This window comes from Dermacentor albipictus, chromosome 1 (genome assembly GCF_038994185.2).
Source record: "Dermacentor albipictus isolate Rhodes 1998 colony chromosome 1, USDA_Dalb.pri_finalv2, whole genome shotgun sequence".
Classification (NCBI taxonomy): domain Eukaryota; kingdom Metazoa; phylum Arthropoda; class Arachnida; order Ixodida; family Ixodidae; genus Dermacentor; species Dermacentor albipictus.
The window spans coordinates 35,100,585-35,128,508 of record NC_091821.1 but is presented as its reverse complement, the minus strand read 5'-3'; the positions used below and the strand labels follow the sequence as shown (position 1 = coordinate 35,128,508).

The following is a 27,924-nucleotide window of genomic DNA, read 5'->3' as shown; positions in this document are numbered from 1 at the left end:
ATAATGCTTGTATGCCTTGAGGGTACAATAAATAAATAAATAAATAAATAAATAAATAAATAAATAAATAAATATCAACCAACTTGCCCAAATCAAAGTATTGTCAACTTACCATTCCGTATATTCGCACCTAGCGACCTACACCTTTAGCAGATTCAAAATCTTCAGTGGTAGAACACCTCGGCAGGATGTATGACATACATCTGCAGTTATACACCGACACCTTTGCTAACAAAGATAATGGAGCCAGCGCAGCGGCGTACGTGATACTGACCCTCAATGCCACATGGGCTGCCATACTTGATCGCGTCGTGCCTCCTACGGCATGTGAAAGTGTCGCCTCAGAATGTAGTTCTCTTTGCAGACAGCAAAACTACGTTGCGACTGTTACTACGTGGGTTTACTCTTGACAACTGCATTAAGCGTGCATTATATGATGTTAAATATTTGCAGAAAGTTGGATTTGACATCGTGACCCCCTTACCATATCGGCGTAGCAGGCAACGAGGCCGCTGACAGTCTGGCGCACGAATCGCTGCAATTCAAACCAAGCAATAAGGCTCCCCAAGACCCAAAAGGAGACATGAAGAAGGCCATCTTAAGCTACTTCCGTCCATTGTGGTCTCCTCCACATCAACTTTGTGTGATTAGAGGACTTAACAGAACTGATGCCGCTCTCCTTTATCGCTTCCACGCCGGGTCCGCGCAAACTCCATCTTGGCGGAGCAATAAAGGACTTGGCCCATTATCGTCGTGTGTGCATTTTCAAGCGCTTGGTGACATTGAACATTAGGTACTAAAGTGTCCTGAATTTGAAGCAGAACGCAAGAAATTAATAGGGTGGCTCAAGTGCAAGGTGACACCACACTCAAATGCAAGCGACATTTTCTTCTTGTGAGGACATTAGATATTTAGGAGGGAGGTGCTTCGGCTCATCCTAAAGTTCCTCCGTGATAAAGAGTTGGGAAGGGAATGGTGAACCGAATGGGTCGTCGTGGTTCGGAAAACGGGCAGCGTATTGGGCTTCGAGTCAGCTTCCTTGTGGAACCTGGTGTGGTTAGGTATACTGCGAACTATGGTATGGTATGAAGAACCTTATTTAGGTCCTGAGGGATCAACCTGGGACTGATGCGGGCCGCTCTGATGTCGGTACAGAGAGGCCGAGCCCCTCTGCCGCCACACGGGCCCTCTGGACAGCACTGAGTTGGTCCGCCAGCGTTTCACTGAGCAGCATCCGCTGCCACCGCTGTTCGAAGTGTTTCAGACTATATTGCGGTTGAGAGGTGTCGTTCCGGCGGAGCAATCAGCCATTTGCATGCACCGAGTGCACATGCGCTGGCGAACGCCGGAAGCGTTTTGATCGGCATCGGTGGTTCGTGGAGCAGACGACGCGCGCGTATGGAATAGCGCGGGAGCCTGCATCTTTGCCGACGTCGTCAGCGCAGTGCCGACGACGTGGTATTAGCACTGTGTTTCGGTTAGAAACTGCAGCTGTAGACATTCGGTTAACGCGCGGCACGCCACACTATTGGCCGACACGACACCGATGCCGTTGACAGAATGTGTCAATGGGAGACGTATGTTTTCATAGCAGTATGACGACGACGCGACCGACAACATGACCGACGTGGTGTGACAGGCTTTCGGGCTGACGACACCGGGAAAACCAGTCTGCCGATCGGCGTGTGAGCGGCCGCCGAGTGGGAACATCGCACCGACAACGCGAAGTCGCAGCAACTGCGCTTATGCGAGTATTTATTCACCCTACACTTCAATCGAAACGTTCTTACTAAATTGAAATAGACGATTTCCAGCCGTTGCCAGCTGTTGACATCATGTCAATCGCGTTCAACGTAGCTTCATTAGGCCTAACACAGCCGACGCGTTCGTCCACTACCGGCGGATTTGAACTACAGGATAAGCAAGTAGGACGAAGAAAACTGTTTTTATAGTTCCGTCCTGGCCACCCCGACTTAAACTGAACCACTTCTAGCATAGTGCCATGCACACACAAATGTGAGAAGCGGCGACGCGGCGCGGTGACAACACCGGTACATCACTGTTCTTGATCAAAGACAGTCAGTCGCACTCGCTGGCGCTTCCAGGAACTAAGTGCGACTACGCAGAATGGTAGATATGTGTGTATTGTTACGCTGGCCAATTTATTACTTACTGAGAAGCACAGTTTGCCTCTTATGCCAAACAGGCAACGAGCGACGGCCCTTTCAATACTGCAGCGTAAACAACAACCTCGCTCAGTTGCTACGCGAGCATGGCAGGAATCGCCGTTTTCGCTGGAAAGGTACGCGTTCTCTAAATGAGCGCTTATGAGCGTAGATTGTATTCTGTAGCAATACGCTATCGAACACACAAACTATATGCCCGATGAGAAGAACGAAAAGTGAGGACCCCCTATCAAAATCAGCAGTAACCCCATACTAGATATACGACCACTTAAGCATTCAGTTTTTGAAGCGGTGCACAGTTTCCACTAAACTTTAAGCGAACAGCAAGCGGTGGCCGTACACTGGCTGATGGAAACAAATGCGCAGTTTTAGTGTTGTACAAGTACTGTTCGCGCATAATCACCCATCTACGAAGCTGTGATAACTATGTTCAAAACTCGGCCGCCGCATTTCGATGGGGGCGAAATGCGAAAACACCCATGTACTTAGATTTAGGTGCACGTTAAGGAATCCCAGGTGGTCGAAATTTCCGGATTGCTCCACTACGGCTTGCCTAATAACCAGAAAGTGGTTTTCGCACGTAAAACCCCATAATTTTTTTTATGTTCAAAACAAGTATAAAATCAGTCTTTATCATCCTATTGTGTATGTTCGGTGCAGGTCTAACAGTGGCAAATGCATGAACTATAGATGGCGCGCAAGACGACTAATTATCAGGGTACACTCAGGATTCGATGGCCACCGAAGGTCAGTGGGATGCCTCGCATTAGGCGCTCACGGGAATACTACAAATGGAGCTGTGCAATGTGATATGGGCTGGACAAGTTTTGAAGTGAGGGAAGCTCAGAGTAAAATTGATTATGAAGAACGACTGAGGAATATGTAAGAAAGTGAATAGGCTGGGAGAGTGTTCATATATTTGTTCAGGAAAGACATTGATTCACACTGGAGGAAAGGAACTAGGAAACCTAAGCAAGTATGCGGCCTGTAGGGTGAGCAACATGGCAACAGGGAACGCCAAGCGGAAAGTCAGAGAGGCTTACATAATATCATGGGTGGCGGCAGTGGAAAAGAAACCTGCATGAGTAGCTGCTCAAGAGGAAAAAAACGAAATCAGGAAAGAAACAATTTATGGTAACTCAAAGGGAAGCTCATTACTTTTCGAAGCGAGATCAGGATGCCTTATAGCACGCTCTTATAAACCGAGATACGACAAGGAAGAAGAAGCATGTGCTTCCTGCGGTAAAGCTAGGGAAACAATGGAGCACGTTTTATTAGAAAGTGAACATATCTGCCCAGTGGTCGATTTAGGCACCTTTGGCCTCCTTGAAGCCCTTGGGTTCAGCGAGAGCAGCGGGAAAGTAAACAAGTCTGCAATAGAGAATCGTAACAGGCGATTGGAAGATTGGCGGAAGTTGGCAAACGACAAACAACGGAGGCGTACAAAAACAAAGTTCCGAATAGGGGTTCAGAAAGTTTGGTGATAGGAATTCTTCGTGTTTTTTTTTCTTTTCTTTAACCTAGGTAGAACATTAGGCAATATATTGACAATAGCTTGATGGCGCAACCCACCACCCTGTTCCAAAGGGACGCCCATAGAATCCATTCATCCATCCATCCATTCATCCATCCATGGCACCCACAAAGAGTATAGGACCCCTGAGCACATGCGCGTCTTTCACGTCAACTGATATTTCGCTTAGTGCTTGAAAATGGCTCAACATTTTTCACAATCAGTGTCGCTAAGTGTGTAAAATAACGCCTCAGAAACGCTGATACGGTTCCTCAATGAAGAGGACGAGGTCATGAACGCACTTGCTTGTCTTTATCTTTTTCTTCATGCTAATCGGTGACGGCTCGCAAAGCCTGCCTTGTGAGCACTGCCGTTTCGCGATAAAGAGTAATTTTACTGTTTTGTTATGTTCCCGCGCTCCTTTCGCGTAATGAGTTATGAGCCGATATTCATCTTCGATAATTAAAGGAAGGATATCACCAAGGTTATAGCACTGCAATTTTTCAGATGTCTTTCTTGTACGTCTCTACGCTAGCGCATGCAGACGTAAGGAAAGCCAAGCCGGTCGTTTTATATTTCGCTGGTAAAGTTGTATTATCGTTGGCATGACGAGGAGTCGCGACAGAAGCTTGTTGCGCTCACGTCATGAATTCCATGCCTGTGTTTTATGTTCCCCCAATATTGTTTTCAGGACTGCAGCTGCAAAGCTTGGCCGCGCGTTGACGCACGGGGTGCATCCCAGAGCGTACCCACACGCGTTTCTGGTGGGACGAGACAACGGCGACCACACTGCGGGCTGCTGCCGGTGAAACACTGTCAAATACTTACTACGCCCACCTAAGTAGATCTACTGTAGCATTTCTCTAGAGATGCGACAAAGTGCTACAAAAATGTCAGTGTTTGTCTTAAATGCCCGGGTGTTCTCGTTGCGCTGGCCACAAGTGCGCAGCTCGAGCGCGGGGTGCAGCGAGAACGAAAACGCCCGTTTCTGGCGAAACGAGACACCGCTGCAACCGCACACTACGAGTTGAGGCAGGCGAAAGCTGAGCAAATACTTCCGACCCTCACCTATAACAGAGCCACGCCGTTCTTTGCGCTGCTGCAATACACTGTCGCAAGCTATATTTCTTCGAACTCATCGATTCTCCGTAGCAAAACAAATAAAAGAGCGCACTTAAGCAAATACCTTTCGTTTTCTTAACTATACGTGGCTCCAGAAGAAGTCACTGCAACGAAAGGCGCACTGCACACTTTCACCCATTCCTCCTCCTTTGCCGCATTTTTGGGGAACGAGTGGAGGCTCATTTCACTTGGTACATCGTGGCACGCAGCACGTGCGATCGCTTTTGAATTTCATCTTGCACAAACGTTACGTAAACAGAGATAACCAAACATACTGGCTGCCACGATGAAAGCAACCAAATGTGCGACAGCCACACCACCTGCGGTCACTCCGATACTCTTTGAAAAACAATTCGTCGATAGCCGCGGGATGGTGTCACACTATAAGGAACTTGCAAGTACGGCTAGCCTCCGCTGAGCGGAATCGACCCCGGTTTGAACTCAATGTTGTCGAGTATTCAAGTTTATGCATTTCAGCTTCCGAAGCATGCTTGGATTTATATTCGGCAGGACTAAATAGGAATAACGGGAATACAAACGCAAGCACTGCCGTAATCTCGTTACGGTGGGATGTATTCGTCCAGAGGCCCATTGCACGGTAAACGGTTTTGTCGCGAAGGTGCCCGAAAGGCCACGCTCACATTTCGACGACTTGCGGGTGCCAGTCGCGCCAGAGTCGTTGTTGGCATCGTTGTCCTGGCCAGGAGGCGTACAGTTACACAAAACGACAATCACGACTGAAAAACGCAGAAAAACATTTCGGCTCGCTTCATGCAGCGTGGCTCGCTGCGCTCCGCGGCGCCCCGATCGCCCGAACGAGAGATATAAGGGTTTGACAAAAACGTTTGAAATTTCGAAGGAAAAAAAAACGGGATTTTTTTTCTTTTTTTTCAACCAGGATGAAATTGAAAGAAAAAAAAAAACTAGGTGCTCCCCGCAGAATTCTGTTGCGATGCGGCTCCTTCCGACGTATCTAAATCTTTGGTCAAAAGAAGGAGTTCGTGAGTCTGCTAAGCACTTGGATCCATCCACGTGGTGGCAATGACTTTTCTTCAACCAACCCTGTCGCGTTCAACAGATTCCCCCTTCTTCTGTGGCATGTGAAAGAGATTGGTCCGAGATGGGAACTGGGCACATCAAGCTATACAACAGGCTCGCGAGGGATCGCGTGCAAAAACTTGTGTACGTGCCCTTGAACCTCAATGTCCGGAAGGCTTCGTCCGCTGCACGGTGAAGCGTTGGCGCGTCAAGCGGAAATAAATCGGACACAGATTGATACAAATGTCGGTCTTGACGTTTTGATGTGAAATCAACGCCTTGATGTCAAATGGTGACTATATTTTGAACCCGAAAGTTCTTCTGGGACTTTTGGGATGCAATAATGTAACGATTATATTATTTTCAGGGTTACAGAAATAAGTGTGTCGACTTTTTCATTGCTCTGTGCCCAATCGTCTTTATTTGCTCAGTTTCTCGTATTTTTCTAAAAAATAAAACATGAAAGTGTTTTTTTCAAGGCCCTCGAAATTTCATGAAATTTTACATCTCTAGCCTCAACGCCGTGCATTTTGTTTGTCGTGAACCCGCTAAGGTGGGGCCACAACGAAATGGAAAATAGGGATTGCCAGCGACTTTTGCAAGGCTAGGTCCGCTTGCAGCAAGCGACGCCCCTCCTCCTTCTCCTCTCCTTGCTAATCTGTCTCTCTCACTCTATCCACTTTCTCTTGCTGTGTCCGCTTTCTACCCCACTACATGCTCATCCCACTGCTGGCCTTTGTTCAGCTTAGTACACTGTAGTTCAGCTGTAGGCTAGACAGGTGCGGCCTGACAATATTACAGCGAAGCTTGCTCATCCTTCGACTTTTCCACTGCTGCACCTGGTGTCTAGCACCCCGTGTTGGAGGGCGCGGGGGTGCGGCGAGGTTCGTTGTTCGTTGAAAACGTGTGTAATGTACATAATAGGAGTGGCGGCAGACATTTTCAATGAACTTCGGGGGTGTAGCAACAATGCCCTCTGGAATTCCCTGGCCATCGACACAATGCCCTCTGGAATGGGTGTAATTACGCGTGAGCCCCCTCCCCGCAAAAACTTCGCAGAAGCTGTAGCACTTACCCTTGCACACACGTGCAGCAGTCCAACAGGGAGATAGAACGGTAGACAGAGGAGACAGGGAATGCGCAAAGCCAACGCCGTGACGAAACGGGCGAATAACAACCTTTCGTTCCTGGCAGCTTGCATACATGGAAATATCGCGCGAGAAGGGAAAGGCGCTGTCAGAAAGCACGCTTTGCTTCGGTTTTCTTCAATAAAAGAACGCTACCAGTAGAGATGGCGACAGTTGCAGACCAACGGTAAAAATCAATCAATCAATCAATCAATCAATCAATCAATCAATCAATGAACCAATCAACCAATCAATCAACCAATCAATCAATATTTCATTTAGCGTGCCCAGGAACAACGGTGAGGTCTGAGTGCTGGTGCACGCATACATAAAAAAAAACAGCAGAGGAGCGTAATGAAGGAAAACGAACGCATATAGAAGAACAATCTTGAAAAGAACAGTGTACATAGAACAAGGCGCAACGTGAATATAAAAAGAAGGAGGAGTAGGGCAGCTGAACATTACGTGAAATTATGACGCAACAACGCAAAGCTCGGAAAAGAACAACGACAACGAGTTATAAATAATATAAAAATCCTGAAAATACGCGTTGACCTTGTATTCTGTGGACGGTTGAGTGTTGGTGCTGACAGGCAGCAACATGGAAAGATAGGCGTTCTCTGGTTATCTTGCGCGGCATACATACCATGATGGAGTTCGGGGGAAGTGAGGATGCCATGAAGGAGTTTGCAGAGAAACAGATCAGCGCGATTACGTCGGCAGCGAAGTGCTGTGACAATAATCCAACAGTGCTAATAATAATAATAATAATAATAATAATAATAATAATAATAATAATAATAATAATAATAAAGTAATAATTCAAGGTATGGTACGGCACGTTCTTGCTATTTCTGAAAAATATACACCGTGCAAGTTTGTCCGTGCCGACAGCTGACGCAGGGCGTGCAGACGCAAAGGCGCAATAAGCCACCGCGGTGTCAAAACGTAAATACGCCCCAAGCGGTGGTTCAGCCTAATCAACACTTCAGCCACAACGTCCTGCAACATGGGCGGCCGTGTTGTGTGACGGATGTACAGGTGGCCAGCGGGCGCCGGTCAGTCGGACGCGACAGCGGCTTTTTCTCCTAAGGTTTCAATAAAAGGATTTGTCTATGTCACTCACCATGCGAAGCGCCGCGCGATGGAATGCTAACGTTCTCGCAGGCTACGGACAATGGTAGCAAACACGTTCGGGGCATCGTACAATAACAGCTTCCACGACGAGGCGCGCGCGTCCCGCGAAAGGAACGACGGCGACTGCTGAAACACCAGCGTGCTCCAACGTGCTCTACGGATTACCCGTACTATGGGGTCCCTAAGAATACCCATACTGAGTGGCGGCTGTCCCTAACAAAGTTCCAGAGATGTGTTGATGGTTTTCGGGAAAAGGACGGAGTCGCCTTCTGTCGGTAGCGCCTAGCTTGCGTAGTATGAGGAATAACCTGGCGCGCTCCTCATAGCTTTGGTTGTGGGCGCTCAATAAAATTACCAAGCGGGAGCCCTCCGGGACATTTCTGTAAGTATTCTCGAAACTAGGAAAGTTTTTTTTTTTACTATGAAAGTAGTCCTAGGCAGCCAGAAAGCACAGAATGGTTTGCAGACGCTCCCCTTACGGAATACGTACCGTGAACGCCCACAGCGTGCGGTCGCCGCGATTTAGTCCCCCAAACTGCTGTCCACGCACAATGTTTCGCTCCGTGCCGTGAGCTTTAGGCCGCAGTTATCAGCGTTTGACAATGCACAAGCAACCATTATTGCATGGGCCATCAGAGCTGTTCAAAAATGGTTATAACTAAGGACTTCAACGCTTACGGCGCCTTGTGATGTGTCGTCGCAACGATTAAATCTTTTTTTCCTCTATATTGTTGGATGTTTCAATATCATTTCTCAAGTTCCGTCGCACTGTATGTTTATCGGTCTTCTCAGCGAGCAATTTCCCGCTGCTTATTTTTCTTAATCCAGTACATTTATTTTTTGGTGCTAACACAAACATGAGCACATAGGCCATCCCTTCTTTTTTAATGTGCTTCTTAACGTTCCCTTTCCATTCCGATGAACTTGCCAGTGTCTAGCATCAACAAGTTCATAGACCTTCACGACATTAGCCGGGCAGTGCGCGCTTTCTGCTACCCACCGCGAACATTGCAACCCTGGCGTCATAGCAGAAATCTTCCGCGCGGTAGCGCTTACTGCACACCTGATGGTAGCCGGTGGCTGCTTGCCGGTTCTAAGTTTTGTGATACCAGCTTCGCGTAGCTTCTTTTCCTTCAGTTACATGTGAAGGCTGGCACCACGCTCCATTTGGTACGTCCGGCACTGCGGCATTAGTCTACCATGCTGGACGCCTTAAAAGGCAGCCACTACCTATTATACTGCTTTCAAGTGTTGTTAAGCAGACATCCGAAACGAGAAAACCTCCCCACTTAATCAGAACCGCAGCGCAGGTGGGACGTTTTCAGCTCGCTTCGGCGCTTCCGAAGCAGACGACGCGGCCGCTGTGTCCACGTGATCCCTCAGGCCACGTCTCGCCGACTGCGACACCAGCTTTTCCAGTGGTGGAGCTCGCCTCCAATATTTAAGTGCCGCGCAAAACTGAGAGAGATAGTCGCGTGGCTACTACTCCTAGTGAGTGTAAATGCTGCTCAGTTTTCAGCAGCCGTTGGTTAATGTTTGCTAACCAGTATGGCAGTTTTGACATGGAACTGGACCAGATTCGCGCCAAGAGCAGACCGGCAAGTTCCGCATGTCACATATGGTTCTCTTCTGATCGAGGTACGGCAACGGCAGTCTTTCAGTTTGCTATGGTTGACATTTGGACTCGTGAGTATAGAAATGAAGGTTAGAGATGTAAAGGGACACTAAAGAGAAACACTAAATTTGTTCAGACTAATCAAGAACTCTATAAAAAGTGTATTTTTGTTAATTTCGCGCGGTAGGTCATTTTTCCATTTCTTGAATTTCGCGCGAGAAACCCCAACGCCGGCATGTCCGTGGGACTTCGCGGATTTCAAAACATTTATTTTCGCATTTGGGTATTTGCTTTTCATGGAATGCTAAACAAATGTGAAACGTTTTTCTAGATGCGCTACGCGATGACAGCATACAATATTCAGTTCCAAAAACGCCTGCGGGATGCAAAATTTACTCGCAGTATTAGCGACAATTTTAGCGATATTGGACCAAATTTAGCGACTTTGTTTAGCTACATGCTCGAATAAACGCTGGTAACACTGCTTAGCGCGGCAGTTTGCAAAATTGTTCAATATAGGAGACGAGTGGATGAGGAAAGTGGGCGGGACGTGAGAAACCAGAATGAGCGTTGAAGTTACACGTGGAACGGGCCCCATAAGTTCGAAACCTGCATGGAAGCAAAGCACTTCGTCACTAAACGTCATAGTCAAAATGCAGACTATGGGAAGGTCCCTCTGTCACATCAATTTGTAAGTTTTCACACTTCTTTGAATATACTTCACAAACAAACGACGAAACCTAGCGTTCGCAGACGCGTACACAAGACGAGAGAAAAAGACAACCACGCACGCTGTATATATATGACTAGCAACAGAGTTCAATGAAACACTTGGTTCGGAAAAAAAAGCAAATCAACACGCGCATGCGCCATACGAAACCAAGGCAGTCGTTAAAAAACCATAAAAACCTTAAAGAATATTGGTGAATGAGACATTCTAACGGCAGCATCTTTAAAAAAAAAAACAGCCAGTACTTTACAAGATAATGATACGGAGGGTGCGTTCACGCACTGACTGTAACCGTGGAAGCTTACGAAATCCAAAAACACGGTCACAATCAGTGCCTGAGCGCACCCTCCGTATTGCCTATCTAGCAAAGAACTGGCTTTTCTTTTTTTTTTTTCGAAAAATGCCACCGTTAGAATGTGTCATTCACCGATATTCTTTAAGGTTTTTATGCTTTTTAGCGACTGCCTTGGTTTTCTATGGTGCATGCGCGTGTTGATTTCCTTTTCTTTTCGAACCAAGTGCTTCATTGAACTCTGTTGCTAGCCCCAGCGTGTGTGGATGTCTTTTTCTCTCATCTTGTGTACGCGTCTTCAAAGGCTGGGTTTTGTCGTTTGTTTGTCAAGCTATGTACCAACAGGCCCAGCCCCAGACTCTTCTGCGTTTTGAAAATATGTTCTATGAGAAAATAATTCCCGGTTGCACCTTTCACCTTCTAGTAAAAAAAGCATGAGAGTGGCTTCCTTTCGTTTTTTTTTATCGCAATATGTAATTTGTTCTGGCATGCATTTCAAGTAAAAACTTCTCTCGGCTCTGTTAGGCTAGGGAGGTTGAGGCTCGTACCATTGACCTCTAAATGACCCTTTTTAGAATGACACACGCCATCAGGGTCAGCGCCTTGACCGTCGCACTGTTGGCACCGCAGACAGGGCTCACAGGAAAAGGGAGAGGGTCCCCAGGAACCAGCCGAAACCTTGAAAGTTGAGCTAGCCACGGCCGTGATCAGACGAACGAAGGAAAGTTCAGGGAACTGCCACTCGCTATCTTCTGTAGGACCGGCGGCGGCTTTTGATAAGAACTTATACGCCAGAACCCTCTCACACGGGCACCCGCAAACTCCTTTTAAATCCGTCATGTTTAGCTCGTGGTCAATGTAGATCGGCGATCTCCCTCGGCGGCTGAAGGGAATACTCTCGTGCCCATACTGGTAGTTGTACAACTGGGAATTGAATGACTATTTCCAATAAAATAATGTTGCCTATCAAAAGAACATTCATATTGAATTGAATGAAAGTTCAAGAACGATTCAGCAACAGGCATGCTTGTTGCTATACAATACTCTCGACGTAGGCCGCTAATCCCCATGTTTTTCTCGTATTTCAAGGCGTTTACATTAACCCGACAGAAGCGGGCCTAGTCGGCTTGTCGGGCTGGAATAAGTCTGCCGAGTTCATGTAAACGCTAGCGGTTTGGACTTAACAAGCATCGAGTCGGGCTAAGTCAGCCCGACTGAATAGGGTAGGTTGACCCAGCCCGAGCCGTTTGCAGCACACATGTAAACGCGAGCGCGTTCGGCCTGTTAGCGCCGAGACTTAAGCGGGACGACTGCGACGTCACGATGTAGGCGCCGGCAGCGGGAATAGTAGAGAGGTTTAGTTTAGGGGACTCAAGGCGTAGGGGCCCCTAGCGCTTGGGTGCGTTTGCGTTGGCCTACGCAAGCAGGAACACGTTATATGTTAGCGGCCCCAAACGCAAGCCGCGGTTAGGTCGCATGCGCTCGCAGCGCCATCAACGTCTGATATTTGCTGCGTTATCATTTTTTAAAACATGAAATCAAGCATATGAAGTAAAGCACATAAGACTATTCGTATTAAAGGCCGTTAATAGAGAGGTTTAGAGTGTCCAGTATTCGGGTAAACGCAGGCGGACGGGGCGGGCGTTGGGGCGGAGCCGTAAACGGTAGCGGCCTGCATGGTGCAGTCACCTGGTGGCGCAAAGCTCAAAGAGATAAAAACAGCGAATGTTGCTGTAACCAAGTGTATTTTACTTTGCCGCGGGTGTAAATTTTTGGCAGCAACACGATTACGCCAGTGCCGAAAATTTACACCAGCAGCGAAGTAGAATAGACTTGGTTACGCCTGAGTTTATCTGAATACCGCACACGCTAAACCTCTCTAATATACATAAAAACGACGTCTGTCGACACTTGGCGAAAGATTTATAAGATTATCTACCCGCCTATGTCACGACTGAGGCCGAGCCGAATCAATTCAAACATACGTTTGGTAAACTGTAGTTAGACGTCTCGTGCAGCATAATACGTTGTGCTCTGTGTTTTGTTTATTTAAAGCCTCCTGCAAATTTTGACATGCCGCCGTTGCGGCGAAAGCGTGCCGGTGCGCTTTGCGACCAGCTTCCTTACCACGTCGGCCGTGAAATGCACACGTGCACATGTCCTCAACGGCGCAGCCATGTTCTTCGCTGTGTGGCGGGGTGGGCGGCTTGTCTCGGCTGGTCTCGCTTCTTGTAAGTTCTGATACACCGCGAGAGTCACGTGGGTAACGTGACCGCATAGGGGCAGCGAGGTTTTCGGCCGCCCCAACAACCCAAGGACGCAAGTAGACTTAGCGGTCTGCGCATGCGCAGTACCGTCGCCCCTAGTTCTTGCGTACGCAAGGCGCTTGCGTCCCCTGAACTAAAACTCTCTACTAGTACCAGGACAAGGCCAAGACAAGCACCATGTAGTGCAACCTCAACGTAATGATAAGACGCACGAAGACGGCAGCGGGAACCGGAAGCCCAGTTCAAAGGCGTTTACGTCTCGGCTCAACGCTGTGTGCCGTCGTAGACCAGACTAGTCAGAAGTGAGCAGATGTAAACGTGGTCACGTCGGGCTCGGTCAGCCAGATTTTTTACTCGACCAGCTCGCGTCGGGTTCATGTAAAGGTAGCCCTTTGTCGTACTATAGTCGTGCAGTGGTTGGCGTGGTCACTCATGGCTGACATTGGCATAGTACAGAAAATAAAACGGAAGCTCACGACGTATCCGTGCACGAATTGTTGCGCTTTCAGCATTCGCAATGCACATGGATGATAGGTGGCGCGCGAGGTGATCCATGATGGCGGGCGCAGAGATTACAAGAATCGCCGAACATATTTTCATCAGCTGCGGCAAAAGGCAGCGATGATGACGCTGCCTTTTTGCAAGGGCAGGCGTATTTAGCAAACATAATAGATCAGCTTCAAAGATATATATATATATATATATATATATATATATATATATATATATATATATAGCTTTGAACTATATCTCATTTACCGCCATGTCGGTCAAGGCATGCAGCGCTGAAGCTGTTTCTATTCAAGGAGTGCTTGTGCAGACGTTGTACGTTCAAAGCAAGAGTCACGGTAATTGGACTTTATTTTTGACGAAGGCAGTCGTATCAGTATGCATGAGCTTTTTGTTGTATTTTTCAGTCACGCTGTCCCCACGAATTGTACGCCCCACGTAAACGCATAAATGTCATTTTTTGTGCACTCCCAGGGTTAGTTCTAGTAGTAAAACATAAATACCGTAGGAAGTGGACGGGAAACGGCGCCGCGGTATACATATCTCAGTCGGTAAGAACAACGCACGCGCAATGTGTTTTTTTATTCCATCTTCATTTCCATTAATTTATCATTTCTTTAGTTCGATTAATCAGTACAAGTAATTTCCCCTATGCTGTCATTGGTGTCTTTGTTTGTTGGCTTCTTATAACATTCTTGAAAATAATAATTCACTACCCCGCGTAAGTATAAATGACTATCGTGCACATCCAGCATGGCGTGCCTGTTTGTCGCACGCTACACGGGCGCTCTTGCATTTCGCCTCCATCGAAATGCGGCCGTCCTGGCCGGGATGACAAAAATGAGATTGGTTGCTTCTTTTGCTTAAAAATGAGTGGTACTGCATATTTCTTCAAGCGCAATAAGTTAGAGTGCTAAAAACCCGCCATAGAACTACCTCGCTAAAAAGTAAGACCGGAACAATCCTTCGAAACGCAGACGCGTGAACGTATGCAGCGTCCCATATGGCCTGTTAAAACTATCGACCGGCTCTAAAACGCAATGCGCCATTCATTTTTCGGTGGCATTCGAAAACCAGACACATCTGCCTAACCTGTCTATACAACTAATCAACTGTTGCGGTCGCGTTCCGACAGCCTTATAACGTCGTAGGGGCATAGGCGCGGACTCGTTAGCTTGTCTTTAGTGCCTCCTTGAACGTCCCGTTCACGTAAGCCAAAGCCAGAACGTCTGGAAAGCTCAAGGTTTATGCTTTTGTGATCGATCTCGACAATTAGCATTTTGCTTACCGATGCCGTGCCGGAAGAAGTATTTGGCCTCAATAACGTGCACGATGCACACCTTCATTGGCGCCGTCCCATGTTTGACGATCGGGAGCCCAGTACTTATGGACAGGCGTCCGTCGGAAGGGAATGAAGACTTACCTCATCCTTCGCCGCTCGATTGTTGCACTAAGGCATGTAACATATCCTGTGGATTTCAAATTGTTTTATATGCCGTAAATGTACAAGCTCTCAACACATCAGAAACGCGCCCGCATAAACGGAGTCATACGGAGACATTGTGCGGATAATCATTGAAGCATTTTTCTCTTTGGCTACTCCACGGCGCGACCGTCTACGTGCATTGAGAATAGTTTGCAGCAGTTCGGCTCATAGAACGCAGGGACTACTCTCCACGCCGCAAAGAAACACTATGGCGCACAGATAAGTGCAGGGTGGCTAGCGTCGCTGTCAGCGCGGCTAGGTTTAGCGAGCGAACGTCGATCTTTTGCGAGTTGTATGTTTTTGCGGGAAGTATATTGAATAATATATGTTCTATGGAAAGAGCGCTAATTATAATAGCTACAACCGTAATTAGAAGTTAGTTTTTTGTACTTGTACAAAAACCAAACATCGCTAAACGCGCCTCTGGCGCCTTTTTTACCAACTCGTTCTTGGCCGTGGGACATGGGTATTAGCTAATGCATATGTGATGACATGAAAAGACAATCTGCTCTGCCTCAAAAGGCGGGGTCTCTTTATCATGACCGCCGTAACGTTCGCCGCTAGAGTGAGCAGACACGCCCTCGTAACAAATGTGTGTTGTTGAGGCACGAGGCGTCCACGCGCTGACGCAGTACCAAGCTGCTGCTTTATCGACAGAATTAAGATATTGCAGCTTCTATAGTTCAGATTCTATAAAAGGGTCCTTCACTTTTAAGCAAGCTTGTCCTGTTGGCTTGCTGCGGGATTGTCAACTTTGAGTAGCATCTCGCATGCTCAGGTCTTTGGGGACATTCCTTCGTGTATTATGTAATAATATCTAGTTGAAAGCGAACTGAAATCACTTGTTCATTATGGCACCTTCTTCGTGGCAACATATTTCCTCAGGTCTGGACGAACACACATTTCAGCATTTTGATGGGTCTGATGATAGTACATCATCATATCATCATCATCATTATCATTATCATCTATTATTTCCTTGAAGGCCCCTTGATATGGGTGTCACATTACAATGTGGGGGCGGGGTGCAATTAGAGAGCACACTTATGTTGCTCACTTACACAAAGAACAACGGGAGAAGTTTGCAATTGAATTAAAACAGTTGAAGAAATCCGGAATTACATAGGTTAGCACACATGGTTAAAACAGGAATCATTGAAGTCACACTTGAAGAAATATAGCAGATCATATACACGGCTGGCTGAAAAACAATTCTCCCGTAGCCCTAAGAAAATATAAGTAAGAAATATAATTAAAAGCAAATGTAAGGTAAAAAAAAAAATGCGCCGACGATAAGGTTACTCCCTAATGCGAAATTTGAGCGCAGTTGTACGCGTGTTTTCATCACGCGATTGTATTGGCAGGCGCAGACAATCTGTCTCGCGCGGCACGTTGCAAATGGAGCGAAGTGTGGCACGACGACTCCGCTAATCGTGACGCATGGGCGTGATTCACATCAGCCGCCGCAGAGAGACCTCCGCTCATGCAGCGCTTTGTTTCTATACAGACGACGCGCGCTACTCTGGCGCCATCGCATGGCCACCATCAGCGCAAAGCCTGGTATGGCCAACAACACTCTTGTCTAGGTGGTGTTGGTATGGCGCGGGAAACTACGCTTTTCTTCTCACGCTTTCACCATACCCTTCTCCTCCGCTTTCCTCCTCGCGCTGCCTTCGCTATCGCCGACTGTCCAATCCGCGCTCCGCGTTCGCTCTTCATTCCTTTTGCTGTGTTCGTTCGTTGAAGACGGCGAGGGACGACACCGACGCTCGCCGCAGGAATTGACGTGACGCGTTCACACTGAGACATTCGGCGTCTGGAGCGGCGCCCACTTCGGCGGAACCCAGTTCGGCGGCGGCGAGATCCGCCGGAATAGCCCCTACCGCGCCGATCGCTCCCGGACCCATTTTTGCGGCAGCTTCCGCCAGATTCCCTCACCGCGAACCAATCGGAGCGCGTCTCAGCAATTCGAAAGATGGCGGCCAAGCTCGACGCGCTCGTCATATCGCGGTCTTCGAACGCATCGCTACATCGGAAATGCTCATCGAATTGGCATAACCGCACCGTCCTCTTCGACAAGTACCACTCGAAGCACAAGGTCTAAGCGACCTGAGAAGGTGGCGTGACCAAGCTGCGCGTGCTCTTGCAAAGCAGGATGAACCCACCAACGCCGGTGGCGTCGTCTCTTCGGCGAATGCTTCTGCGCGTCACGCTTCGCCAGAAAGGTGCTCGCCAACAGGGCTAGCAGTACTGCCTCGTCTTGCTCAGGGTTCATCATTGCGTTTCCAAGCAATGGTGGAGACGCGCAAAATTAACACACGAACTCGACGCGGGCGGAGACAACTGCGCAATTTCGAGCCGCGCGAACATCCGGGATATCCCGCGCTTGCTTGGAGGTTAGCACTTTATGGGGCAGATGGCGCTGTATCTCGTTCCGGCGGCGCGGTGCGCAAGCAGTGTTACAGTGTACTAGAATCTAGTACACTGTAGCAGTGTGAACGACGCGATTTTCGGCGGTAGAAGAATTCCATTCGCTGTAGACGCCGGATGCCTCAGTGTGAACGTGCCATAGGAGCTGCTTTCTAAAGAACGGGGGGAGGGGGCATAGGGGTTACCTCCTTTGTGAAGCATGGAAACCAGGATGTAAAGAAAATACTTGTTTCTTGCGAAACTTTTAAAGTTTGATGCGATATATCACATCATACGAAAGGCAAATAATCCTGTCGTATAACTTATAAGATACATGTTTACCCAATTATTATTTGCAGAGGTCTAACAGAAAAAATGACGAATCAGACTTGCAAGGCTGCATGCTAAACATTCTAAATACCAAAATCAGCGTCAACACTCCACTTGGAAGGAAATCTCCTTGTTGAGGGACTTGAATAAATGGCTAATTTCACTCCTGTTTTTACAGTGCTGCTGTCTTTTCGTTCTTAGATTTTTCTTTTCTGCTCCCGCACGCTGCGATATTTTCCCCACGCTCGTTTCGTGCATCAGTGTCCCCACCCCCTTTGTGGTCAAAACGAATTCTCCTCATACGCTCGACGTTTCTTGCAACCTGCCGACAGTGAGTACCCTGTATTTGCGGCTGTTTGGAAGCTGCGAATTCGGAGACCAGCAGCCCTGCCAAGATGTCCGACGGAGAACTTTTATTTTTTCTTGCAAAATATTCTGCAGAGAAAAAACGCGCTTACCAACACTCGAAGTGGTTGCTTAGTGGCCATAATGTTGGGCTGCTAAGCACGAGGTCGCGAGATGAATCCGGCAACGGCGGCCTCATTTCTATGTAGGCGAAATGAGAGAACACCCGTTTACGTAGGTGCACATTAAAGAAACCCAGGTGGTCCAAATTTCCGGAGCCCCTCGCTACAGCGTGCCTCATAGTGAGATCGTGGTTTTGGCACGTAAAATTCATTTTTTTAGTGCTTACCCTTAAACGTACGTGCAGCAATAAAAACAGCAAGGTGTTTACTCTATCTTGGTTATGCGGCTCGTTCTCACGCCTTGAAACTAGCCAGAGTCTCTCACATAAGCGCACTAGTAATTTTCCTGTAATGCTGGCCTCGGGGCAACACTCATTGGCAATACTGCTCTTGCACGGTCCAGCGAATGACACATTGTAGAGACACGTTTAGTAGACACATGCAAAGAAATATCTTCCTTTCTTTTCCGCCTGTGTTTTCCCCAGTTAAGCCAAACCCTCCGAGGAACAATGAAATTATCACAGTAAAAAATAAACGATTAAATTAGTCTCACCAGCGACCACGCTTGAAGCGGTTGCAAAGAGAACGTGGGAAAAGGAGTATGGCTAAAAGGTGAAATCAGCTGTAGTATGCCAGTAATCACCATTCCTCTACATGTTTTCGAACGAGAAGGGACACGTTGGGAAACAGGAGAAAAAAAAAAAGACAGGAAGAAAAGACAGAAAAAAAAAACGACGAGATAAAGAAGTAATTAGTCCGGTTGATTCGTTTTCTCAGAGCGCGGGCCGAGTAAGTATTCCGCGCGCGCAGTGCTTGCGAATAAAGTGCCTATAGGGCTGATGACGCCCTCCTGTTCTTCCGTGATTCGCCGACAGAGTGACTGTGAGAAGAATCGCATAAGCGCGCGAAGGCGCAAATAACCGATTGAATAATGAACGTCGTCATATTTTTCTTGCATTAGCACTGCTGCATGCATGAGCTTGCGTAGGACATTACCTTTTTTTTTTTTCCCTTGTCCTCAAGTTCTGTGAGACACGCGTTGGTGCGTTTTTCCCAAGAGGCTCTCAGGGCGTAGCACTCCGGTAAACACTCTGGAATTTATTACGCAAGCGTGGTCACTTAGGTAGAGGACGAAGCCGTCGTCTTCACATCCCCAATCACTGCCACTACCTCTCCCCCCACTTCCCCCTCTGTACACGCTAGAACACTGCGACAATGTTTTCGCGTACATTTCTCTGTAGTTTTCATTGTTGGTAAGACTTTTTGAGCTATGTGGCCGTCGTGTAAGTTAAATAAGAACACGCATGCATTGTCTCGCAGAGTAATTAAAACCAGTGGGACCAACATCAAAAGCAGGGGAAAGTAAATGGTTAAGGACATGCGTTGTGACATGGCTTGCGCATTCGAGTAAATTAATAATAATAATAATAAAGGAACGTTCCAGGAAGAGGTATTCAAGCCGCTTCCGTTTTTCTAAATTGCTGTCCAACTTCATAACACCGTGACAAATATCTCCAAGCACAACTGTTTGGCAGTGGTCTGCGAAAATGCCGCGTTAATTCAGAGGTAATGCTTTTGGCATATCGCAATGTATCCATCTCTCCTGAAACAAGAGGAACATGCGAGCTGATTAAAATGCCTCGAAAAAGCCAAATCCATCCTGCTGCTTTGAAATCACGCGTGGATGATCAAGGTCAAATTCCAAGAAGACTCACCAGTATGAGCTGACGAGGGCCACGATATGAGACGGTAGATGCTGGAAGCTATCGGTGCCCGAATTTCCGGTGCTTTTCTGGCACCACGTATACTGGAGAATTATCGCAATTTTTACCGCTTTAGCGGAACGCCAGGACAAAACGCTAATAGCTGCGATGCTGGTGGCGACATGCGGTGGAGCTGTGTTGAACCAAACTGCGTGGGCTTATTCTAATCCGTGACTGTAATTTCACCTGCTAACGCAAAATGTACCGCAATCACGCAAACTTTCCAATGTTATACTTTTTTTTTCCTGCCAGCAAGTGTCACACAAGGCGCCGCAGCAATGTACTCGCAAGTTCTGATTTGAACATACCGTCAACAAAAGATCGCTATGCAAACGTGGACGGAAGAAGAATGAAAAGAAAAGCAAAATGCCGTCTATCAGCTGAAAGGGCTAAGATTGGTGCAAAAGAATCTACACGGAGAGAATTCATGAAACAAACAATAAAGAAAGAAAATAATTAAGAGAGAGAAAGGAATAAACGTTTATTTTCTGAAATGGTAATCTGAGCCAGGGCCCGATTCACCCTATAGGTGGGAAGATTCCATCTTCCAGGAGCCCTCCATGCAGTTTGGGCTGCCTCCTTGGCCCGGGCGACGAGATGGCGTTGGTCGTCCAGGTTGTCAGAGGAAAGCTTGGCTTTCCACGTTTCAGTGGGGGTGTGGATGGGCGTTGAGCTGGGGTGCTTTTAAGCCTCTATGGGGCATCCTTCTGTGGAGTCGTCTTGTGGAGCTTGTGAGATGGGGTCTGTGGATGTGTCGCGAAGTGAGCAATCCTGGACCGTGTATTGTCACATTGGGTGCATGTGAACATGTACTGCGTAGGATAGAGTCTGTGCATGATTATTTCGCGTACACAGGCGTTTGTAGGTGGCGGAGCATGAACCCTTACTCTTTGCTCGGGTTCTTCTGTGATTAAGGGTATCGTTCTTCTGCCGAGTCGGTGTCGCAGAAGCTTTGAGTAGTTTAAGGGGATATTATCAACGTTTGTGGCCGGCCTGGCGTGGGATGGCAGAAAAGTCCGGCTGCTATGCTCGCGGGCAGTGGCGTGTGCCACCTCATTTTCTGTCATGGCCTGATGGCGTGGAATCCAGATGATGTGGGTGGCGGGGAGCGGCGCGCGTGCGATGTGATTTCGAAGTATCTTGAATGTGGATTCTGATATGCGTCCCTTTTGATAGTTGTGAGCTGCTGTTTGGGAGTCAGTGAGGATTACTGCTACTTCAAGGCAAGTTATTGGCCGAGCGATTGCCGTTCCCTCTGCGGTCACGGTGGTTCTTGCCCGAACGGTGACCGCTGCGAGTTCTTTGCCTTGGGGATCCGTAACGTTTAGGGCAAAGGCGTTTTGTTTAATACACAGGGCAGTGTCGTATCTCTTATCAGGGTCTCTCGCGCATTTCTTGCCGAGTGCAGGGACTCCGCTTTGCCGATGCTCCTTAGGGTAAGGCTGATGCACATTGCGCAGTATACGTCCAATTATGCTGATACACTCCCCGAGTGCCAGTGGGATTCTTGCTTTCTGGTTCGTTTCGGCAATGCAGCTTTCACTGTAGGTGACGTGCAGTTTTGCGCTAACTCAATCGCAAAAGAAGGAAGACACAAAAATTATATGCGTGTGCTCAAGGGAAGGCAGTGCCAACCCCTCAGTCATTGACAGGAGCGGACACTCGCGAAAGGTAATTGTTTATGGGCATGACAATTACTCTTTGCGGGAGGTAATCGGGGGATGACCTACACGCGTGTTGTCGCTCATATGCCATAACCATAACCATGATATGCCGAGAACATAAGGCTCACTTGGTTCTTATGTCTGAACATAACTATTAAGTGTCTGTAAATGCTGGAGTAGACTTGCAATTGCGAAATTGTAAGCAAATGTTGAATGGTTTTCCCCCAGTCAACGAACGTTTATGATAAATTATAATCTATGATCAATGCAACGCCCTGGTAGGACAGACACGTCGAACAGTTCTGCAGGTAACCAGATACAACATGCTACGCGTTACCTGTCTGAAAAACAATTGCGCGAAAAGTAATTTGATTATGTGTTTTAGCATAAAATATATAGTCCTAAAGTGAGCGATTTGGCTTTCTTCACACTAGATGCAACCTTATCTAGCCTATCTCTCAACGGGAGATCAACAGCATGGCCCTTAACAACGGACGGCTTTATTTTCCATGTTCATTTTTATGCGGGACACTTTCTTTTAGAGGAAACTCATATACTACAGGACGCCTGCCGTTACTGCAGATAGGCTACGTTGCTAGGCGAACATTAGTAGCAAAGAAAATTTCTAGAATAATTTCGCTAATTGCAGAAAACGTGCTAACGGACTTTGTAATTACTCACCTTATGGCTCATGCTATAATCGCGGAATTGAAGCCGATTAATATGTGAAGCCATTTCTGCTTAGCATAAATTATAAGGTTAGCGCCACTTTTGAGATATTCGACCATAAAATCTGCTGCGCACTACATTGGTGTTCCAGTAAACAGTTTAACTTGAATGCCGAGACATCTTGTTATCAGACCTTGCGGGCGGAAAGTGGTGCTATTCTTCAGATTTTTGCTAAGCAGGCATACTCCTCAGCTTCAATTTCGCAATCACAGCTTGCACTAAAGTGATTAAGTAAAACGTTCATTAGCACATTTCCTGCAATTAGCGAAATTATCGTAGAAAATTTTCTTCCTACTAATGCTCATCTATGCCCACGTAGCCGCATTTGAGAAAATTGCATGGGATGAAGGCTGTGACACGGCCGAAACGTTGGAAAGCAAAAATTGCCTTAGATTTAGTTGCACGTTAAACAACCTCAGGTGAACTAAATTTCCGGAGTCGCCCACTACGGCGTGCCTCGTAAACAGAAAGTGGTTTTGACACGTAAAACCTCATTATTAAATTTTTTTCATTGCTTTTTTCGTGCACGTGCCCAATTTTTTTCTTCATGTGTGTCACGTGAGTATATCTTTACATTTCATTGGTTTTTGCATGGATTTCCGTTCTGATGTCATGTTTTCAGTCGCAGGTAAAGTGACACAGCAGAAAACACGTTGCTTGAAAGCCCTCTACCCGATACCCCAATTCAATACTTTTTACAAAATAAAGCACTCAACGATGAATAATTAAGTTCAACGGCCTCATGCATGGGTTCTATCTCCCTAATGTAGGTTTCACTGCGATAAGCCGCGGAGCGCGAAACAAATAAACCAACACGCTGACGTTGCATGAGCCGTATTCTGTGATGCGCCAAACTTGGTCGAAAACTAATACACAGATGGTATTTGAATGGCAATGCCTGGCTGCATATGTCAATAATGGCGTCATTTCATGAGCCTTCTGTGAGCACCTGAGTCATAGTAAAAATTTCCTACACTAATCGAATGGTCCCCGCCTTAGTCGATTCAAGAATTCGCTATTCGAAATTTCCGAATATTCGTTTGTGTCAGAATGCAAGCAGGACAGGGAGGTTAGCCTGTTCTCAGACCGGCTGGCTACCTTGTACTGGGGAACGGGGGTAAGATGAATAAAGTAAAATAAAAATGAGGTGCTATAAAAAGGAAAGAGGAGCAAAAAAATAGGGGAAGAAGGAAAGGAGAATACGGCACTGCTGTCTATAAAGTCAAGAAGTTCAGCAATGCTTTCAAGGCCTTCTGTGCTGAGGACGGTCTCAGCCAGTGCCCCAGGACCCTTTCCTCCGACAAAGGGGATTTGTCAAGACTATCTAACACTCTTGAAAGTTTTTTCCTGGGCGCACTAAAGCAGGGACACTCACAGAGAAGGTGGGTGATTTTTTCCTCGCACCTGTAGACAGTTATGGCATGTAGTGCTGTTGGCCATTCCGATCCGAAATAAGTAAGCATTCTAGAATGCAAATTATTACAGCCCTTATACAAAGAGCAAAACGTATGAAAGTGGTCAGTGTTCCAAATGATTTTGCTGCCCGAGGCCGTAGTTACGGCGCAAAGGCACCAGTTTCTAGGTGAACTGAGTAGTTAATTCCTGAACGATAATGCGCCGTCGTTAGACAAGGAAACCTCGCATTAGACAACCTACGAATCTGTAGTTTCAATTTAGGCAAGGTGTTTTTTTTTTTATTGGGCAAACGCCACTACGCCTTTGAAGAGAGGCGTGGTGCTGTAGCACTACATTTTTGAACTCCATCAACGAAAACAGCACACTAAGGGGTGTGTGCTATTTCTTTATTTCATTGTTATGTCCCAGTTATGGTGAAATCTCAGTTGTGATCACATTGTAGCTTTTTTTTTTCTAAATTACAAGCTACTCACTGGGCAGGACGTCAGTTGTGAACAGCGTTATATAAAAGTATAAACAAGTCTTTTCTGTCTCTTTTTACCAAATTCACTCCATGCAGTCTTATTTTTAGCTTGTTCAAAAGGAGATAGTAATCGGCATTTGAATCAATCTTCGATAGGCATTTTTGTCACATTTTCGTGTTTGTTTTCATTCGGAAATTTCGATATCTTAACATTATTAGCTCATACGTACGGGGCGCCGGGCAATTTATGCGTCATAAAGGAATGATCCTGAGGAAAGTGCTTAGAAATTCTGCAATTTATTAAAAGTAAAAGAACTTTCAAAATTAAATTTGGACTTATTTTGTTATCCGTTCTTGCAACGCCCTATACGTCTATATGCGAGATCATGAGAGTCTAGCAAATATCATCAGCAAACACGGATTCTCGTTTTTCCTCGAGCACCCAGTTCTAGATTAAACCACACCTCTTTCCCCTATATCTCTTTTGCACACGTGGTCCTCGTGCAGATGCGGACTCCGCAGTTGTCAGTCTATAGCTCACGATAGAGATGGACATATGAGTCTATGTTCCACATACACACACACACAGAGAGAGAGAGAGAGAGAGAGAGAGAGAGAGAGAGCGAGCAATGAGGGTAAAGGGAGGGAGGCCAACGAGACAAGTGCCCGGTTTGCGGCCTTACACTCGGGGTAAGGGAAAGCGGGAATAGGAAGAGGGAGAGAATGGCAGAATGAGCACTGCGCGCCCACAGTAGGACGCACAGTAGGCCTACATACAGCCTGCCATGAAAAGCAATGCTCTGAGCAATAATACTTCACTTTTACTATCTACCACACTTCCGACTTGCTTGCCTCGCCCCTGCCTTCCTGCAGCCGCCATTTAACTGACGTATTTTGTCTCTTTCTGCAACAGGCTTATTTTCCATATTTACCGCCGACGCTTCTGGGCATGATAGCGCCGGCTAGAAAGCAGCGTAAGCGAAAGACACATGACTGTTGGTCTTTCTTCATTCTGGCGCTAAAAATGCGCCAATGATTAGTTGGCCCTCCGGGGAAGAGCAAAAAATACTTTCTCGCTGATGAGGCAGTAATACCCTATGTGGGCTGTGTTCGCGAGGCTTCGTTCCACACATGGTCGTCAAACAATTCTCGGTTTATTATCATAGCCAAGAGTATATCAGGCCGATATGGTTATAGAAGAAGAAGAAGAAGAAGAAACTTTAGTAAAGAACAGTCCGGCAGTTCTTGATGTGGTGGCCTCAGGTGACGGCTGGAAGTTCTTGGACTCGAGCGGCATCTTCGGCTTGCCGGACGGCCCAGAGCTGGTCTGCCAGCTCTTAACTTCTGATAGCCGCCTCCCAGCGGCGGCGACGCCTACAGAGAAGGTCCCCGGCGGCTCCCTCATCCGGGGCGGCGTCGGTAAGAACGGAGCTCGAGCCTTCTACTACTCTGGCAACAGCCGCGATTATGGACGCGTCGCCAACGGAGCTGCTTTGATTACCGTTGTTGCCGGCACACACCCAGAGCATGTGTCGCAGCGTTGCTCTGTGTCCGCATGTTTTACACGCGTCTGTTGGATACAAACGCGGATAGCAGTGCTGTAAGATAGCGGGGCTAGGGTAGGTGTGTGTCTGGAGCAAGCGTAAAGTTACGGCCTCGTTCCTGTTCAACTTATTGTGCGGTGGCGGGAATGTACGTCTTTCGAGTCTGTAGTGTTGGGTGAGGTCTCTGAACGTGGTTAGGCGATCGCCCCACGCCCAGTGTGTTTCTTGTTGCTGTGTTTCTGCTGTAGTGTCCCGATCCGGCAGATCCGATGCCCCGCTGTCGGGGGCGGAGGTGGCCACATAATCAGCGGCGGCTCGGCGTGTGAGACCTCGAGCCGTGGCGTGGGCCGCCTCGTTTACCGCGAGCGGAACATCGGTGTGTGCTGGGGTCCAGAGGAGGAAGACCGTAGAATTTTGGGGTTGCGAGGGCGATGACGAGTCGCCGTCGTCAGAAATTTGGAGTATGCGGGCCGCTTCCCGCGAGACACAACCGCGCGAGAAGCCGCGGATTGCCGCCTGCGAGTCGCTGATCACGATCGCAGCGTTCGGCACCGCGACGAGTTCTAGGGCTATCGCGGCTTCTTCGGCCGCTTCCGTGTGTCCCGTGGCCACCGTGGCGCTCGCGAGGCACCTACCCGAGCGGTCTACAACCGCTATCGCGTGCGCGCTTCTCCCTCCTCCATATCGCGCAGAGTCTACGTACACCGCCTCGTTGCTGTTACCAAACTTATTCTGAAGGTCGCTTGCTCGTTTGTTGCGTCTCCCGGCGTGGTGCGTCGGGTGCATGTTCTTGGGAAGCGGCGGGAAGATCAGGCGGTCGCGAACAGAGGCGGGAACCGCCGTCTTTTATCCAGGCTGAGTGTGGTACGCGATGCTGAGCGACTCGAGGATGCATCGACCTGCCTTTGACCTCGATAATCGTTCGTATTGCGCAATGTCGTGCGCCTCGATTAACTCGTTGAGGGAGTTGTGAACTCCGAGCTCTAGAAACTTGTCGGTGCTCGCATTGAGTGGAACGCCGACCGCCCTCTTGAAAGCCTTTCGGATCATGCATTCGACTTTGTTTTTTTCGGACCCGATCCACCTCAGGTAGGGGGCAACATACGTTATGCGGCTTATCGCGTGCGCCTGCACGAGACGGATCGCGCACTCTTCACGCATACCATTGCGTCTATTCGTGATGCGACGCAAGAGTCGGATCGTGTCATCTACCGAACGACGAAGTATTCGCACCGTCTCTCCGTTATGGCCGTTTGCCTGCAGGTGTAACCCTAGGATTCTAATTTTCTCTACGTGCGTATTTTGGAATATTCCCGTTCCTCTTCGCGCAGGGTTTTACGACCTCTCCTTGTGGGTTTGTAGAGTAAGAGTTCGGACTTGGTAGCCGAGCACTCGAGGCCCGTTCCACGCAAGTAATTCTGAACCGCATCTACTCCTGCCTGTAGCGTTCGCTCAACGTGACCATCACATCCTCCCCCGGGAACCCAGAGGGTGATGTCATCCGCGTAGAGACTGTGATGTAATCCTTCTATTTCTGTTAATTTCTCGGGTAGACCAAGTAGAACTAAATTAAAGAGTAATGGTGATATGACGGATCCTTGCGGCGTGCCGCACGGACCCGTCTCAAATTGCGGTGATTCCTCGTCGCCGACGACGACGCCTGCGCGCCTGCCCGTGAGGAAATCTCAAACGTAATTATACATTCTTTGGCCTAGTCCTAATGTTCTAATTGTTTTTAAGATCGCTTCGTGCTTAACGTTGTCAAATGCCTTTTTAATATCTAAGCCTAGAATTGCCTTAGTGGAGCTGGTAGTGTCGTCTACGATCTGGTGTTTAAGCTGAAGCAATACGTCCTGTGCGGAGAGGTTGCGGCGGAATCCTAGCATGGGGTGCGGGAATGCGTCATGATCTTCGAGAAAGTCGGTCACGCGGGTGAGAACTGCGTGTTCCATGACTTTGCCGACTCAAGACGTAAGCGAAATCGGTCTTAGATTATCGAGCGTAACGTGCTTGCCAGGTTTAGGAATCATGATAACGCGGGCCCGTTTCCACACTTCGGGAAGGGAACCCTCTCGCCAGCACTCACTGACATAGGCCGCGAGTCGGGAGATTGACT

General features: G+C 47.8%; 1 protein-coding gene across 3 annotated transcripts in view; it reads right to left on the bottom strand.

Annotated features, from left to right (window-relative positions):
- The window catches only part of LOC135901050 (acyl-CoA Delta-9 desaturase-like), a 204,038-nt gene that overhangs the window by 156,471 nt on the left and 19,643 nt on the right, over positions 1-27,924 (bottom strand). Inside the window, exon 2 of one of the 3 annotated variants that reach the window (XM_065430692.1) lies at positions 6,935-7,053. The exons of 1 other annotated variant lie outside the window; for it this stretch is intronic. Coding sequence is in view for 1 of the 2 variants with exons in the window: in XM_065430689.2 (XP_065286761.1) it covers positions 5,463-5,510 (48 nt within the window). In the remaining variant the exon portion in view is untranslated. Of the gene's footprint in view, positions 1-5,462; positions 5,585-6,934; positions 7,054-27,924 lie in introns of those variants that run through there. One more of the 3 variants, XM_065430689.2, reaches the window with a different exon arrangement.